Source organism: Dama dama, chromosome 10, assembly GCF_033118175.1.
Source record: "Dama dama isolate Ldn47 chromosome 10, ASM3311817v1, whole genome shotgun sequence".
NCBI lineage: Eukaryota > Metazoa > Chordata > Mammalia > Artiodactyla > Cervidae > Dama > Dama dama.
Window position 1 is genome coordinate 37407688 of NC_083690.1, and position 19264 is coordinate 37426951.

Consider the following 19264-nt stretch of genomic DNA (forward strand, 5'->3'; position numbering starts at 1 on the left):
CCTTTCAATGATGATATCAGCTCCTCCTGACTAGCAGAAACCCTTTTATAAAATGAGTGCTTCATTGCATTGAAATCCCCCTGGAGAAGGGAATGGCAACTCACTCCAGTCTTCTTGCCTGGAAAATCCCATGGACGGAGGAGCCTGTGGGACCCCAATCTGTGGGGTCGCAAAGAGTCAGACACAACTGAGCAACTCACACACACACACACACACACTCACACGCACACCCTTCACCAAAATCTTATATATTGACCTACCCCCACTTCTTTGGAGCAGTCTCTCAGAGCTATCTGAGGTCGTATCTCCCCGGCTGCAATCAGCATTTTGCCCCAAATAAAACTTAACTCACAACTCTTATGTTGTACATCTTTTTAATCAACAGATTTAACACTGGCTCCTTCATGCACTCAAATCTTGAAAGGAGTGTAAGACATAATGCCATATGATACAAATATTAGAGACACATCACTGTTTGCAGACTCCAGCAGGAATTGCCCATTAGAAGGCATCTCCTACCACACACAGCCCACAGTGCCTAATGATTTCTCTAGTTATATTAAGTTCTCCAAAGCTGAGCGCCGAAGAATTGATGCTTTTGAACTGTGGTGTTGAAGACTCTTGAGAGTCCCTTGGACTGCAAGGAGATCCAACCAGTCCATCCTAACGGAAATTAGTCCTGAATATTCATTGGAAGGACTAATGCTGAAGCTCAAACTCCAATACTTTGGCCACCTGATGTGAAGAAGTGACTCACTAGAAAAGACCCTGATGCTGGAAAAGATTGAAGGTGGGAGAAGGGGACAACAAAGGATGATATGGTTGGATGGCATCACTGATTCAACGGACATGAGTTTGAGTAAACTCCGGGAGTTGGTGATGGACAGGGAAGCCTGGCGTGCTGCAGTCCATGGGTCACAAAATCAGACACGACTCAACGACTGAGCTGAACTGAACTGAAGCTCAGGGTGTCCCTCCCTGGACAATGCTAGTCCTGCACTGGTAAATACTTGCTCATTCATTCCCTTGTTTTTAGATTTTCTGCTAAGTATCTCTACTCTAATATGGTGGGTTTGATATTATTTACACTAACTTTTGGGCACTTACTATACGACCAGTAGCTTTTACATTACCTCATTTAACATTCATGCTATTATTCACCACATTGTATAGCCAAAACTAGGAAGGCTAGGGAAAATGTCCAAAGTCATAGCTAATAAAGTTCAAACATAGGTATGCCTAATTCCAAACTCATTGCTTTGACTACTCTTTTTTACTCAATGGATTAATTCATTTGATTAGGTTAACTGTATCCATTGGCTGGCACTAAACATACTGTCTGGCAACTATATGACTGAATGAATGAAAGGACATACCAGGTTATATTTTTGAATGTGAGAAATTCCAGTTTCTGAGATAACATGCTAGGGGCTTCCTTTGAACTTCATTCTTAAATTCTCAGTTACCCATGTAATATCTCCTAGGGTGAGGCATTCTCCAAACAGCTCATTTATTACCGCCTTGAAAATGCCACACTTCCTCTGCAGGATTTCTTAAAACACTCAGTGCTCTCCATCTCTCCAGTCTACCTCTAACTACTCTTACTCAAGCCGAAAACCTAGGACTCAAATTTGATGTTCCCACTGCTCACTTTGCTCCACCCCTGAATATAACCAGAGGTGGTAACAAACTTTGGTAAGGATATGTATCCATCAGTAAGTTCTAGTTAGCAGAAAAAAGGGAGTGCATTTGGGGCACAAAGAAGTGTAAATATAAACCTACTGATGGCACTGGGGATGTCTTAGCAGGAGATGGGAATTTGGGAGATCTAACCCATGGCCTGACTTTGTCAAAACCGTCTAAACCTGCTTTAAAGATTGGGGGTGAAAACAAACAAACAAACAAAGATTGGGGGTGGGTGAGAGAGGGATGGTTCTACCTAGCTTCCAGAAGATACTGGGGTATTTTCTCCCAGCTTCCTGGAGAGCTCTGGGAGCATTTAGGATCAGCTGACAACTGATGGTAAATTAAGTATGTAACAGGGAATGAAGAGCTATCAAAGAAAATGTCTCTTCTCCGAGTTCATATGTCAGACACCAACATCAAAATGATGGAAAGCTTTAGAGTCAAACATCCCTGACTTTGAGCTTGCTGTGTGATCTTATAAGTTTTTCTCAAACTCTCTATACTTCAGTGTCTCTGTTAAACAGTTTCTTCCCTTAAAGAGTTGTGAGGATTATTCAAATATGTGCATATATACATAGACGTGTACACAAGCAGGTGAAGAGACAAAATTAGGTGTCCCAACTATTAGATTTCTTCTCTTCCTTCCCTGTCTTCAAGACTAAAAAGACTAAGAGCACATATTATATTGGACCAATTAAATATCAACAAGCTTAAATGGACAAGTTACTTGTCCTCAAGGATTATTTTGATTTCTCATTTTAAAAGAATTTTTTATTGAAGTTGAGTTGATTTACAATGTTGTGCTGATCTGGTTTCTCATTTTTTGAAATGTTTTATTGAAAAAACACATTCTGCCTAACTCTACTCAACCCATTTACTTCATGTGCCAACAGCATCCCAGTCAAGTAACCCTTTAAAGTTGTAAACATTCAGACTTTATTCCAGAGTTCTGTGGAGGACCAAGCACTGTACCTGCAGGAAGCAGTGACCTACTCCTGCTGTGAGTCAGCTTTCTGGAAAGAACTGAGTTGCAGACAGGAAGGTGATTCTAAGATTCCCAAGTACTTTGGGCTGAGGACTTCAGATTTTATTTGAAACAGATTCTCAGAGTATCAAACACACCTTTATTCAAGTGGAAGTACAAAAAGCACATTCCTAAACCAAACACATAACATGTGATTTTTACATTTCCTGCTATTTGAGATTACTCAACCTGCTGTTTCATCATCACCAGAGGTGACTACTGGTGGTCTCTATTAGTAGGGTATACATGTTAATAGATAGGAAAGAAAAAAAACATGCATTTTTTTTCATATACTTTTACATTTAGATCAATTCATTTTGGTCCCTATCTTGTCCAGATGAGATCCTATGCTTGCTGATGGCTAAAAGGTAAAATACGGTGGTAGAACTACCCTAAAGCTTATTAGGCAGAAGAGGCTTACAAAGTAAGCAATGCATTTTTGTATTACTTGTTGAGGATCCCTAGTAAGTATTTTAACAGGTGAACTCAATCGCTGGAACAACAACTAGAGTTTTATATAACCCTTGCCTTATTCATAAAATGTTATGATGCTTAAGATGGGAAAATACAATCAAATACTTTGACATTATCTGAAGAATCATGAACTCTTGCTAACTGTTATGACAGTGACCCTGATCTGTGGAGCCAACGTCTGTGATCAGTTTCATCAATCAAAAGAAAAAGGTTTTTATATGGCCTGTAGACTCCTGTAAAATGCAATATATATATATATATATATACATATACATATATATATATATATGATATGTAAACAATTCCAAACAGATAATGAAGCAACTGTAACACAGTTAAATGTTTACAGGCTTTTCTGCCATTCTTGAAATACTCTCGAGATGCTACACAAAAACCGCAATATCTGAAGGAAGGCAGTATTCCTTTATGAAGATTTCTGATCTCTTAACATACGTTCTTTATGTTTTGCCCTATCAAAGGCAGACTTGAGTGTTCTGCTGGCCTTTAATGGACATAAATCATCCTGAACTTAGACATGCAGAATAGACACTGAATATAGCTAGGCTACCACCAGTATTGTCAGCTTCTACTGTCTTTCTCATCTCTCTCAGAAGGCTGTAAATGCTAACACAGCTAAGAACTTGGGCGTCACTTGAAAATGTTTAGCTTCTTGCCACAGGCTCAGGGGAAACAGAATCCTTCATACTCATGAACAGACAAGAGTGTGAAAACCCATTTCTTTTAAAGATATTTTGCTTTGGAAAGAAGACATCCAAAAAGTAAGTAGGGATGCACTGGCTTAAAGCTTAGAACTAGGAAACCATCATTGAAGGTGCTTAAGAGAATGGAGAAACCAACAGGAACCCAAATGCTGTGGCTGGAAAGGGATAGGATCCTTGGAAAAGAGCAGGCCTAAGAGTCTGTTTTGGAGAGAACTTTGGCTGAGAACAGTAGAAAAAGCTAAATGAGAGAAACTTTCCAGAAGTTATTGTTTTAACGTTGGTGTATTAATGGATCAGGGAAGCATTTATTGGGCAATAAAAACCAATTTCAGGAAAAATAAAAATGTTTATAGGCCACATTAAAATAAAAATAGCTTGAGTTCCATAAATAAAGTATATTTATAAAATAAAGTATATTTATAAAATAAAGTTCCAAAAATAAAGTATAACACCTATTAAATAAAAGAATGCCATGAGAAAACAGCACTGCATTCACCAAATCACTCCTCTGACTAGAGTCTTCTGCAGGGAAAAAGACTGGGACTATGTATTAACTATTTTATACACTAATAATAATTTTCCCTTCAATATTTTGATATTGAATAAAGCTGAATATGGTGCTAAATGTTTCCACTTGCATTATATCAGACTCCAGTCTGGTGTGGACATTCTGATGATGAAAAAGGACTTGAACTCCTACTGAAAGACTTGTCACATTTCCTATACCCAAAGGACTTCCCTTGGGTATGGATTCTTTGCTGCTGAATGAGGGATGGAAATATGGCTGAATCCTCCCACACATACACATTTATTACATTCATAGGTATTCAGCATGAAATGAATTTGATGCTCAACAAGGTAGTTTCTTTGACTGAAGGCTTTTTCACATTCATTATAGCAATGGAATTTTATTCCAGTATGAATTCTCCAATGATACTAAGGTACGAAAATAGCGTGAAGCATCTATCACATTCAATGTATTTGTAGGTTTTCTCATTGGTATGGGTTTGCAGGTGTCAAGAGTGCAACACTAATAACTTTCCAAAGTTTGTCACATTCAGGTTTCTCTCTGGTATGAATTCCTCGATGCTGAATGAAGGTTGAGCTGGGATTGAAGGCTTTACCACATTCAGGACACACGTGATGTCTCCCTGGTGTGACATCTCATATGTTGAATGAGGCCTGAACTTGATTAAATGTCTCCCCACGTTCATTACATTCATAAGGTTTCTCTTTGGTATGAATTCCTTGATGGTGGACAAGGTGCGCTCTCTGACTGAGGCTCTTTTCCCATGCATCACAATCAAAGGCTTTTTCTCTGGTGAGGACTTCCTGTTGCAGGACAAGATCTGAGCTATGGCTGAAATTATCCTCATAATCATTACACTCATAGGATTTCTCTTTCCTATGAACTTTGTGATGCTGAATAAGGCATGCGGTTTGATTGAAAGCTTTTCCACTTTCACTAGATTCATGCGGTTTCTCTGTGTGAATTCTTTGATGCTGAATAAGATGAGAATTCAATCTGAAGTCTTTTCCACATTCATTACACGTATAGGGCTTTTCTCTGGGACGAATTCCTTGATGTTTAATAAAGGTCAACCCACAGTTATTGTATTCATAGCACTTCTCTTCATCATGGACCTTCTGATGTTCAGCTAGGTGTGAGGTGTGACAGAAATCACTGCCACACAGAGTACACTTACAAGGCATCTCTCTATGAACTCTCTGATGTTGAGTGAGGTGTACACTACGACTGAAGACCCTTTCACAATTGCTACATTTATAAGATTTTGCTCTAGTGTGAACCCTCTTATGCTGAAGTATGTCTGAGCTCTGATTACAAGATTTGTCAGACGCCTCACAGGATTTATCAGATGCTTCACATTTATAGGGTTTTTCTCTAGTGTGTATTCTTTTATGTCGACTGAGACTTGAACTCTGACTGAAAGATTTTTCACATTCTTTACATTTGTAGGGTTTCTCTCTAGTATGAATTCTCTGATGTCTAGAAAGGGCTGAGCTCTGATGGAAGATTTTCTCACATGCATCACATTTGTAAGATTTCTCAGTGGTAGGAATGCTCTCACAGTTACTAAGGTGGGAGAGTTCCATTAAACTGTCTTTATAATCATTACTGTGAAAATCCTGCGTTAGATTTATGTGTTCCTGTTTACCAGCTGAATGCTGGTTGAGGCTCACATCATACTTATCAATGTCATCAACATTCTGTATTCTAAGAACTCTCTGATCTGTATCAAGAGTAGAATCCAGACTGAAGCTTTTTTCAAGTTCATTACATTCACTGTTCTTCTCACTGGTGAAGGTTTTCTTACTGATTGTTATTTGCCTAAACTCTCTCTCGAGGAAGAGAAATTTTCTTAGAATTTCCTGAAGCCTTTCTAATCTGTCCTCAGGCTTATACACTTCTCTAGTCTCAGGAACTTGGGCAATATCCTTTTTGAATCTTCCTACTCTCACTCTGTATGAATGTACTTCTTCTGGAATTTTCTGCTTAGGAATCAACAGCTTGTTCTCTTCTCTGGTCTCTCCATCTGATTCAATATATAAATAGAAAATGCAAATATAATCTGTACCCTGTGCTTAGAAAAAGAAAACTTAGAGGAGAAAACTAAATAATCTACAGTCTACCAGGGTAAGAGAAATTTATTTACTTTGAAACACAGGCACAAAATCTCAACAGCAGATGTACGGGCATGAATAGGAGCAGTGAGGCAGGATCCAAGTGGTTCAGGGTGTGACAGAAAGAGAGGGCAGGTTCAGCAAAGTAAGGAGATAACCAATTAATGTGTTTCAACAGAGACAACAGGGAACTAGTTCAACAGAATTATAGATAAGTAACTTGAATAGGGACCTACTACATCTTATGGATAAGGAACAAAATAACTGTAAAGAGTTCATCAATAAAAAAGGGGAAAGGAAAGAGCTCTTTGTTCAGGGATATAGACAGAGCTCTTCACTGACTTCCAAAGCAGCTACAGCTTGGCTCAACAACTAGACTCTACTTCCCAACTAGTTCATCTGATTGATTCTGCCTACTCACCTGAGTAGTCATCTCTTAAGACTTCTCTATTCTTAGTTTCCAGATCAAAGACTTGTAGATCTTGTTCCAGCTGGGAGATCCCATCAGGCTTGAAAAGTGGAAATCCTGCTCACAGAGAAGGAAATGGGATGTGGCAATTTATCCCCAGATACTACATTTTTCTCTTAATTAGTGGTTAATGGAGAGAGAGTAAATTCTTAGAAGACATTAGGAAGGCCTGGAAAGTGAGAAAGCCAAAGACCTTCAACACAGAATGCATGTTTGTGCTCTAGAAAGAGGTATGCTAAGGGGCAAGCTAAGGAGCATTTAAACATACTCAGTTAAAAATATTCATTTAAACATATTCAGACCAGGGAATTTGTGCATGAGTGTGCACCTGTCTTCACATAAATTATCATTCTTACTCTTTACCTATTGCTTATAGATCAATCTTTGTGTCAGACCCGATCTATAAGTATTAGACCTGGTCAAACTGAAGGTTGTCGAAATATGACTGCTGGACTACAGGAAGGTCAATTCTCAGGCACCTGTTGTCTGGTGAGCTAAATTGTAGCAACAAACTCAGTGAAGACTGAATAAATACTGCAAGGATCAATTTCAGGAAATAATTCATTTTAGGGCATATGAGGAAACAAGTAATAATATGACACATCCTTACCCCTTAGGAGAATTCTTGTTCAACAAATGTTTATGGGGTGCCTCCTATATGCAAAGTTTGTAGGAAATAAGAGCCCAAGCAGATACAGTCCATCCTCTCAAGGACCTTACACTCTAATTGCAGAGACAGAACAACTTACTATAATATTATGTAGTGAGGAAAGTGCAATGAAAGTGCATTTTCACATAAAATAGTCTTTCTCTGGCTTGCATAATGGACTGCTAAGATCTAGTCTCTTTTAAAGCAAAAGCAAGAGGCAGTCTGCTTCTGAGGGGAGAACTAATACAGTATCAAAGGGGCAGTTTTTACATGTACTCAGCCCACAAAGCTTCTAGTAGCACACATGCAAGGTCTCACTCAAGCCCCTCATCTCCAAAAGCCTTTCTCTTCACTTACTGAATGTCTACAGAAAGTATTATTTGTTCCTATCCTGTGCTGTGCTGTGCTTAGTCGCTCAGTTGTGTCCGATCCTTTGAGACCCCACGGACTGTAGCCCGCCAGGCTCCTCTGTCCATGGGGATTCTCCAAGCAAGAATACTGGAGTGGGTAGCCTATCCCTTCTCCAGGGGAACTTCCCGACCCAGGAATCAAACCAGGGTCTCCTGCCTTACAGGCAGATTCTTTACCAGTTGAGCTACCGGGGAAGCCCCCTCCTATCCTGACACATCTTTATATAATGGAGTTTTATAGACTTTTAAAAACTGTTTCTTGGTATTATCATTCCTATTTGATTTATAAACTTTGATAGCAGGGACCATGTACATTGTATCGTGCACTTCTTTTGACTCATTTACTTAAGAGCTACTCACTGACTGCTAATTTTGTGCCTAAGTGTCAACAGATAATCAAGGTTTTAAAAAGGGTGGTGGGCCTGAAAACTATGATAAACCAATAGCTGTCCTATGAGATTCCATGTGAGAGTCTATGAGCAGGGACACCAGAATAGATATAAGAAAGGCATTTACTGTGTTTCTGAATTCTCTTAGGCATAAATAGAGTCAATTCTCTTTCTGGACACTTATTAATTTAGTTAAGATCCTTTATGTCAAATCTAATAGTTTTTTCAAGTTTAAAAAAAGGGGGGGGGCACGAAAAGGCAACTACCCTGCTCAAAATTCTGATAACACAATTGGCAACTTTTAATAGATATTTATTAAGATATTTCTAAGTATTTGATAATCAAAATTAATTTTCATTACTTACTCCTTGAAGTGAAATGTGAAAGCTTTAGTTGCTTAGTTGTGTTTGACTCTTTGCGACCCCATGGACTGTAGCCCACCAGGGCTACAGGCAAGAGTACTGGAGTGGGTTGCCATTTCCTTCTCCACGGGATCTTCCTGATGCAGGGATCAAATCCAGGTCTCCTGCATTGCAGGCAGATTCTTTACCATTAGAGCCACCAGGGAAGCCCCTCTTTACTCTGTATCTACACTTAAATCACATACGCACAATGAAAAAGATCGTCTTCATGTGGGATTAGGGGTTTGATTTTAGACATATGTTTAAAGTAAACACCTTTATGTAGGAAGGTATAAGAGAGAATGCCTAGCAGTGAGAGATACAAGACTGCAATTTAGAAGAGAGAACAGGATTCAACATACAGGCTTAAAGTTAAAAGTCACTTGTATTATCAAAATATTAAGCTAAGATTCACTAAGCTTTGGTAGGTGCAAAGTGTCATTCCAAGAACCTTATAAACTTTCACTCACTCAATACTCACCACACCTTCAAGAGATAGGAACTATTACTGTGCCAATTTTACAAATGGGAAAACTAAGATTCAGAGAGGTTAAGTAACTCACCCAAGGTCATGATAACTAGCGAAGCTAGGGCTCAGACACTCTTATTTCAGAAACTGGCCTTTAAATAATCTGCTAGTTATCTACCCCTTCCTCTAAATACGCACAGAGAGAGAACAGAAGGCCAACACAGTGACAAGGGAGCAGAAGGTGGAAACAGTGAGGAGGACAGAGGACCCGCAGTTAGAACGATACATGCAGAGTCAGGCTCCAGCAGACTGAGAACCATGACTCTTAACTAAAAGGGATGTAAGAGAACATTTAGTGTCAAAGAAATGAAAATCTCTGTATAATAAAAATCCAAACCACTGAGCATAGTCTGAGCAATATTCAATTTGAGAAAATTCCATTATAATGAAATAATTTGAACACTCTCCTGAAATTTGTTTCTATTAAGAAATCTGATCCATAGCTCATTCTCTTACTGTCCTTTCCAAAAAAAAAAAAAAAATTAAGTAACTACCACTAGCCCTGGACTTACATACATAAACTAATTCAATCCTTGGCACAACTCAGAAAGCAGACATTATTTTTCATGTTTTATAGATGAAAAAAATCATTATAATCTATTTAAATAATCTGCTCCATCACAGGTAAACGGACCTCACAGTTAATATTCTTTCCAATCTATAAGAGTCACAGAGAGCACTAAAGCAGGTTTTCTTACCACTGGCCTGAATGCTTTTTTCCTAGATTTAAGTCAAAAATCTATGCTTTCAAAATATGCATTTGCTTTAAATTTTTCCTAAAATTATTTTTTATTAAAACATTTTGATTTTTTAAACTGCAACCTTGACAGTTTTCTAGTTTTTAACTTCACCTGATCTTTAAAAATAACATTTAAAATTCACCTCATTGTTTGTTGCCTGTACCCGTGTTATGCTAAGATTTTAGCCATCTGAAAGTTTCATGCTTCTCTTCCTGATCCTTAACAAAGACACAAAATCTCTCCATTCTTGTGTAGATATCTATTTAGGATGGAATGTATCCTTTAACAATTTTACTTTTTCTTGAATGCATGCCCTTTCTGCTCCCAAAATGTATAAACTCACGCCTATCTGTCCAATTTATTGTGCCTACTTTAAATTATCATCAGAATACTGAGCCATAAAAATATACAAAACACCACATGTGGTTGAACTGACTGTCCTAAGGTATAAAACAGTGAAAAAGCATGGGCTTCAGAGTCATATCTGAGCCCCTAACCTAGCTTTGACCCTGCGTGGATCACTTGAACTTCTCTTAGCCTCAATCACCTCAGGTATAAAACAGAATACCATCTGCTGAAAGAGTTACAGTAAGGATTAAGTGAGAGATACATAAAGTACCTAGTATCAATTAATAGCTGTGGCAGTGAGAAACATTCTACACAAAATCATTTCTCTCCTCATGACACTGACTTCAAAAAGGAAGGGCTATGTGCCAAACATTCCTGATTTACCAACTCACTCATCACCCAGCAGTTTTGATAAGCAGGTTTCTAATGCTGTCATCTAAGAAGGCATCTGCACACTGCCCCATGTGAAAGACAATCCAGGTCTTTTTCCTGATCTTAATCTCCAGCACTAAGTCACAGATAATTTCCCTTTAAGCATGACTCCCAAGCCAGTAATTCACTCACTGTCAATAGTATATGCTTCTTTTTAAGGTGAAGTAACGAATATTTTATTATTCTGTCCCTACTCTGTATATTTATTACTATGTAGTGGAAGCACTTAACCAAAAGACCAAGGCTCTGATACCTGTGACAAATACAGCTCAGAGGTACTGTCATGGGAAAAAGATATGAATTGGAACCTACAGCTGCTAAGTCAGAGGCTCAGTTATAAAGTGCTTATTTTACAATGCCAAACATTAAACTAACTACAGGTGTAGTTTGCTGAACCCCCAAATATGAAAATGACTTCCCAAAGACTGTCAAAAATAATTACTATGGAGAGGCACTTGGTCAAAAAGCAAGTTGAGTAGTAGGGTTTCTTGTATGTCATTGTGCCCAGCGTGTGTGAGTGTACAAACGTGTCCTGTACATGTGCAGAGATGACAGAGGAAATGGGATCAAATTCAGCCTAATAGTAAGCTGTGTTATTAGGCTGAATAAAGTGCTAAGAAGATGCTTTACTTCAAAAAGTAGACAGGTAAACTGTTGGAAATTATGTAATTATTAGGTAAAATTAACAGTAATTTACAATTACATATCACTTTGTAATTTACAAGTTGTTAAATATACATTGGATTTAATAGCCTGAAATAAACTGAATTCTTTTGCCCTCCCATTTCCCCTCCATCAAGGAAGAGCTAAGGAACACTGGATCCAGGAAGATTATATAAATGCATCAATCTATACAACACCGTAAAGAATAAAGGAGACGAAACAGGACCCTGGAGCGGGTCACAGGGATTTAAAGGAAGGAAAAGACTAGAATGTTAAACATGAGGAAGGCCCAGGGGTCTCAGGAGATTCAGGCAACAGATGGGGCAGTTTGTGTTCACTATGGAAAAGGAGGGGCACACAGCATGTGTTCCACAGTATAACATGGAAAGGTCATAACTGAAGAGCTGGAGTCGAACTCTGTGGTTTCTGAGAACACAAGTCGATGACCACCAACCATGGCTTCTGAATGAACTCAAAATTCAAGGTTCAAAATTCTGGTTGCAATGGAGGGCATCCTTGGCCCTTGGAAATTTATCAAAGGTCATTTGAGGAGCTGCAATTTTACACAGTGGTAGCCTCCTGGGAAACATCTACTCCATCAATCAAGTGTAAGATCTCACAATTGTGGAAAAGGAGTTTCCGAGCGGGGACGAGCACTATCGATGGGAAGCCGACACCTGGGCCATCTCCTGGAGATTCCTGCTGAAAGGATGGCAAGTGTTTCTCCAGAGAAAGCACTTGCCCGGGTATGACTCAGGGCCGGGCAGGAATTCACACTATGAATCCGGGTGGTGGGAAGGCGGAGAAGTATGCCTACAAAGATCAAAGAGCCAGGAATGGAAAACACACTACAAACCTTCCCAGTGGGCAGGCTGCCTCCCCACAGACAAGAATTAATCAAGGAGACAAAACAACACCCTGGATGCCACCAGCACAGGCAAAGCAAAAAAGAAAAAAAGAGAAAGAAAAGAAAAAGTGTGATTAAGTACATACGTAACAAAGAGCAGCAGAGACAGGCCAAAAAAGAAAGAGGAAAAGGAGCAATGTTCACACCAAGGCGGGTGCTGGCAGCTCCCCCTGATGCTTCTCTAGAGCACTACAAGTTGCCTCATCTCAGCTGCCAACTGCACCATCCAAATGACAAAGGAGAGACTCGGTCTAAGTGTGAGACTGCTACTGCTCGGGTGAAGCAGGATTACTGTCGGGGTGACTCACTGAAATGTACTGGCAGTGAGTCATGCCTTGAGATCAAGTCTCTGAAATTCTGCCTGCTTGCAGATGAATTTAGGGATCTTAAGAGATGAGGGATTACTCAACAAAGATTTTAGCCTATCTTTAAAAAAAAAAAGGCATTTCTTCTTTCAAGAAAAATGGGAAACTCTCAGATACAGGGGCACTGAATTACCAGGAAGAAAAGTGTCTGGTTGTGGGTTAGGAGGCCCTAGAGTCCCTCTCATAAAAAAGGGAAAGATAGGGAAATTGAGAACTTGCAAAGCACCAGCAAGTTTCCCTTTAGTAACAGGGAACAGATGCCCCACAAAAGCAGGAAACATTAACTGAGGATAAGGAGTAGAATCTCTCCTCTTGACATACCCAAAGGAAACCCACTCCCAGAGGAGATGACCTTAAAGATTGAGGACTCAAGAGGTTCTAAGACCTGGAAATTGAGTCACACTCAGAGACCTCACACCTACTCAAAAACAAGGAAATAAGGAAACCCTAATAGGTAAACTGAATAATAAGAAAGGCAATCCTTACCCAGTGAAACCAGGTTCCCATAATTCTCTAACATCACTTCTCTGTAGAGAGCCCTCTGAACAGGGTCCAGGCATCCCCATTCCTCTCGAGTAAGGTGCACAGCCACATCCTCGAATGTCACAAATTCCTGAAATAACACAGCCTGGCTGCTCTGGCGAAGGCGGCCACCACAGCATCACGGCCAGAGAACAAAGATGACACAGAGGGTCTGCAGTGTGCATTTACGTTGGAAAGGAGGGAGAACAGAGGAGCATCTTGGGAATAGGTTCCACAACCCTTTAACATCTAATAAGCACCCACGATAGCACCAAGGATAAAGGAACAGTGTTTTCTGGTGGTATTGGGGAGACGGAAAGGTGGCTTCTGTCAAGTCCAGGTCTCTGAGGATGACAAGCACCCAACCTGGGATCTGCTACTAAAAAAAGATCTCCAGGCAAGGCTTATGGGTGGGATGAGGAACAGGGCCACACTCAATCAGCAGCAACAGTCCCTGAGGAAAAGCAGAGGGTTCCTCAGCTCACCTGGTACCTGGCTGTCATGAGCGCAGCTGCCTGGTCTCCTGGGCTTCCCTCGTGGGGAAGAGAAGACACCTGGGGAACAGGTGGAGCTGAGGGAGGAGAAAGGAGCCAAGAGTGAGGGCAGCCCTTCCCAGGCGCCCTCACAAAAGAGAGTCAGTGGGACCCTTCTTCACATTGACATTACAGTAAAACCAACGCATGTTTATCGGATATTGAGTTCGCCCTGCACCATTTCAACACCTGCACACCCTCCTTCCACATGTTTAGACCCATGATTCAGGATTTTATTATGAAATCTCATATTGCACTATATCTCCATGTCATGACATAAATGTCATGTCAAAAAAGTGAGCATCGTTACCTGTTTTGCAGATGAGCAAAGCCAAGCATAAAGGTTTGCAGTGATTCATCCAAGGCCATGGTTATTTAGTAGACTTCTGACCCTCTCCCAGACACTGCTCTGTAAACTTTTTGAGAATGAGCACCGTCTCTGCAATCAGTGTGTAAAGCCCCCAAGAATAAGGAATGGTCATCTGTTTCCTCATAATCCTTTCTACACTCGAACAATGCCCCACAGCACTCAAAAGACCATGGCATTCCGTTGGTGTTCCTGACACACAGGTTACTTCAGGCACTGCAGCTGGCCACAAGTGAATCTCAGACAAACTTCATACAAAACAAAGGGAGTACAAGACAGATCAATCTATCTCTGTAACACATAAAAATGTTATTTTACAGTCTGTATGTGATATGTATACATTGCTCCAAGCCCTGGGCTTAACCAAGGAATTAAATGGTTGCTTTCTTGATCAAAATTAGAGCAGTCAAAAACACTGCAGTTGCAACATAATGGCAGCTGGCAAAGCACTAAAGGTCAAGGAGGGAAGAAACTAAGTTAAAGGAACAGGGGTAGAGACAGACCCTAAACCTAAGAGGAAGTGAAAGCGAGGCAAGGACTGTGAGGGGCGGCAAAAGCAGCATTTCTTCTAACTTATTCTGAATGTGGTACCTGGGATAAAGTGAAAATTATATGAAAGAAAAAAGCCTAAATAGAGTGAGTGAAGACCACCCTGCCTATTAAAGAAAGACAGGCTGACCTCCACAGAGGGGCCCCGATCAGGACTGAATTGAGCCACATCCGTCCCTCCCTTCTAGACCTCCCTCTAGGGGCCATCCTCTCACTGAAGCCCCTGGCCTCTCTCATCCCAGGCCCAGGAGCCCCTCTACACTCCCATTCTCCTGGATGGAAGTATTCTCTCTGCCTTACCCCCAGTGAGTCCCTGTTCCATGTCGGTGTCCTGCAAGAACCGAGGCTCTGGGGACAGACTGTCAGAGTTGGTCTCCAAGGACTGAAACTGGACCACTGGAGATTCTGCTGCTTCCTGGGCTGATATCTCCTCCATCCCTGTTCTGGAGGACAATGACCATCACTGTGGAGTGAAATGAGGAGAAATTTATTATAACAAGTTAAAATAGCCCATCATTTGACACCCTCAGGACTTAACAAAGTATCTTAGACACTGCAGACACAGTGAAAATAGTTAATAACAATTAACCACCTAAATATAGAGCAGGAAAAAAAGTTGACATCATTCACTTTCAGATATTTAAGAACCGTGTCATATCGTCCAAGTTTGCAGGTTTCTTTGAACTCCACTAATTCTGAACTTGTGGAATTTTTTAAAATAAAGACAAGACAACTTAATAGCGTAGAGATTTCTATGGAAATTCAAAATACCTGAAATTTACAAACTTCTTTCAAGGATCAAGTGTGTACCTAGAGAAACACATTAATTCTAGAGAAATACATTATTACTCGTTATTTTTTAAAGCAGGACCCTAAGGAATTACTTGGTAAACACTGTCAGCCCATTCTGAATTACTGAGTGGCCCTGAGTGAGTGAGTGAGTGAAAGTCGCTCAGTCGTGTCCGACTCTTTGCGACCCCGTGGACTACAATGGGATTCTCCAGGCCAGAACACAGGAGTGGGTAGCCTTTCCCTTCTCCAGGGGATCTTCCCAACCCAGGGACTGAACCCAAGTCTCCCGCATTGCAGGCGGATTCTTTACCAGCTGAGCCACAAGAGAAGCCCTGACTGAAGACTAAATTCCACTTTAGGGGTCAGAACCTTTGATAACTCAGACTAGGTGGGCAGGCCTCTTCCCACGACCCTGACAGTAACCCAGGGAAGGGCTGAGACTCAAACAGGTCGGACTGGTTGTCCTTCACACCCAAGGACGCAGTAGGGCCCCGTCCCCCTTCCACACCCTCAGAAAGGGCCCTCACGCCCTGCCCTCAGGAGGCCTCGCCCGGCGCTACCCTCCTCCCACTTCTCTGCTGTCAAGAAACGGTCCCCAAAGGGCGAAACGGGCCCCGGAAACCCATCTCACAGCAGGCCACGATCACTGGGTCCTGATGGCCGGGCCCTCCGTCAGCCGGGCGTCGGGGCGAACCCTGACTGAAGAGAAACGGGTTGTCGCACCCCGGCCCTGCGCGCTTCTGGGGACGGGAACCGCCATCAGCCGGAGCCAGGAGACTCCTGCTCCTCCCCAGGAGGCTAAACAAGGCGCCGACCCAACGCGACCTCAGGACGGCTTCTGGGGACTCACCAGGGTGGAGGGGCTGGCCGGGCGGCTATCGCGTCGCGGACACCCGTGCTCTCCAAGCCGCCCCAGGGTTTTGAGGGGTCTCTCTAGACCGCTCGGAGGCTGCGCTTCTCACTGGCACTTCCGGAGGCGGAGCCCGACGGCGGGGGCAGGGCGGGCCCCGGATGAGGGCCCCGGATGAGGGCCCCGGATGAGGGCCCCGGATGAGGGCCCTAGGAAACCGAGGCTCGTTTCCGAGGCTTTTACCATGTCCTGCCGCCGGTCTCACCCTCCTGCTGACCCTGACTGGCCACTATCGCCAATACACCGATAGTGATCGCAGCCGACCCGGATTTGGGAAGGCGCCCCCGCTGGCCCATCCCTGGCTCCAGCCAACACTCAAGACTCATCGCAGGGTGGTGGCCCTTCGTTTGGGGGTGGGTGGGTAGGAGGAATGAGGACGAATGGCCGACCTAGTGGTCCGACTTCCATGAATCAGCGGGTCGGGAACTAGCTCAAGGGTACAAACCACTCTGATTAAAGCCAGTGTTGAAGGCGCTTCGGTAATGTGAGGACCTCAGAAAATCCTAGGATTGAAACATAACACGATTCTTGGGGGAAGGTAGGGGCACTGAGCAAGCTGGAGTGGGAGAGAGAGACTGGAAAAGTGTTGTGTTCCTGATGGAAAGGGCTGTGCAGAAGCAAGGATGGATAGAGCAGGAGCATGTGAACAGGCAGTCCCAGGGCTGGCACAAAAGCCCTTGGGTCATTGTGATCTCCTGGATCCTTAGGGAATGTGATGTCCTGTGGTTGAGCTAGGTCCTCCGGGAACTGGCAAATTTCCTAAAGAAAATAAACAGTGATTTGAAAGGGACTTTAGATACTTTTCCTTTGTTTAGACTCACAAATCAAATATTACCATTTAATGCTGTTTGACATTTCCAATTAAAAATAAGAAAAATCAAGTGTGACAGTCTCCGTGCTTTTTCAAACTACATGAGCCTCTGGGAAACTCATATGCCTTCCCTTCCTTTCCACCTGAGTATCTCAGGGATCTAAAACAACTTCTTTCTATGACATAGTCTTTCTGGCCTACAGTATTTGTCACAATGAAGTCAGCTTCACAGATAGGAAATTCGCTGTTTTTAAAAAAAAAAAAAACACTGCTTAGTCAATTGCTTGTTGGACAGCTCCAGTTGAAAACTTTTTGTGTGTTGAACAGAACTATACCTCCTGTTGATGTCTGTTGTTCCTATTGAGATCCCTGAGACAATAGATGACACATTACTTCCTGCTTGTCATTAACAGCTTAGTAAGAACTAGGTCGTTTGCCCAATGGGCAACAAGTCAAACACTGAGAAAGTGAGATTTGCAGCAGAGAGTTTATTCACAAGACAGCTGAGTGAGGACATAGGAGAACAAATCTCAGATCTACTTCCCTGTAGGTGAGGGGTGTGAGATTTTTATGGGATAAAGAAGCAGGGGTCTTAGGTGTGGAGAAAAGTGAGGTAATCAGTGTTCTACACAGGCCTATCAGTTACAGGGTTCATAATGGGATGCGTGTTACAAAATACTAGCACTTAGGGACTTCCCTAGTGGTCCAGTGGTTAAGACTCCTCGCTTCCAATGCAGGATGCCTGGGTTTGATTCCTGGTCACGGAACTAGAGCTCACATACCACAGCCAAAAGTTCAAATGGCACAACTAAAGATCCCAAGAGCTGCAACTAAAATTTGGAGCAGCCAAATAAAAATAGTATAAGGTGAATAGTAAAAGGTGTAATTACTGTGATTGCATTTGACAGCCAAAATGCCTCAAATTGTAATTCCACTATTATCACTCAGAAAACTCCCTGGATACATTAGCCAAGCTCAGAATCTTATAACTATTTAGTATTGGAAAGAAAAATTGCTCCCCAATGAACAAATATTTGAAAATACCATTGACTGGAAAAAAAATGCACAACTTAAAAGTTGAGATTTATGTTTCATTTGATGGACAAAACTGGGAACCTAAAGCCTGGAAAACAGCCTCTCAGGTGACTGAGGGACTGCTCTAAAGATGTTAGCAAGAAGCCAGATTATGTAGGACTTTGCAACAAAAATCAGGTAGCCAGAACATCAAAAGACTACTGTTAATTAAAGAAAACCAGACATCTCACATTAATGATTTTAGTGCCCTTCTATATGTGAGAAGATGCAGGAGTCTGGGCTCCTTGAAATCACTACTTTGATATGCACCTTAACTTTCCGAGGCCACCTTAACTTTTTGCCGATCCCAAATCCCCTCAGGGTGAAGTTGGGGTCGCTGCTGTGGCTGCAGGTTTGCTGGCCACAACTTCTTTTGTTTACTGCTCTGGCAAGCAACCTTTTGCCACACGACCATTCAAGCAGCAATACCCAATCAGGGTACCCAGAGAGGCAACCACTTTGGTTTTGTGAAACCACAGTGCATCCTTAACTTCACTTTGATCTTCTATCTACATTTTTGCCTCAGTTCCTCTGCCATAGACACAGACACACAATCACTATTATTGTTTGATAATACCTAGAATTATTACGATACCTGCCATCAATAAGAAAAAGTAGAATTGTGTAAGTTCCTGAACAGGAAGTACAGAGTGAAATTTAACCCCCGTTTTCCCCACCGGAAGAAGCTGAGCTAAGAAAAGACATCCCCGAAGCCCGAACCATGAATTGGGGAGCACGAACCAAAGTCCTCCGGCTTTCCTAGCGAGGACCACCCCCGCACCCCGCAAGGCGCAGCGCAGACCCGGAAGGCGGGTGTTGACGCACGTCCGGTTTTTGTGACACTCTGGGTTCTGG

At 41.9% G+C, this 19264-nt stretch overlaps 1 protein-coding gene across 10 annotated transcripts; it reads right to left on the bottom strand.

Annotated features, from left to right (window-relative positions):
- Positions 1–357: 357 nt before the first annotated feature.
- ZNF655 (zinc finger protein 655) lies at positions 358–19264 on the bottom strand. 10 transcript variants are annotated; one of them, XM_061153616.1, is made up of 8 exons: positions 19151–19264; positions 16465–17283; positions 15123–15285; positions 13859–13944; positions 13338–13483; positions 8832–8992; positions 6971–7075; positions 358–6461 (listed from the first exon to the last, which is right to left on the bottom strand). In XM_061153616.1, the coding sequence occupies exons 3-8, from the start codon at positions 15256–15258 to the stop codon at positions 5071–5073; spliced, it is 2025 nt and encodes a 674-aa protein (XP_061009599.1). In that variant the 5' UTR covers positions 15259–15285; positions 16465–17283; positions 19151–19264; the 3' UTR covers positions 358–5070. The 10 variants fall into 10 exon arrangements, with proteins under 10 accessions (XP_061009599.1, XP_061009601.1, XP_061009604.1 ...); XM_061153618.1 differs by lacking the exons at positions 16465–17283; positions 19151–19264 and adding exons at positions 15594–15632; positions 16246–16419; XM_061153621.1 differs by lacking the exon at positions 8832–8992 and having other exon boundaries at positions 13338–13464.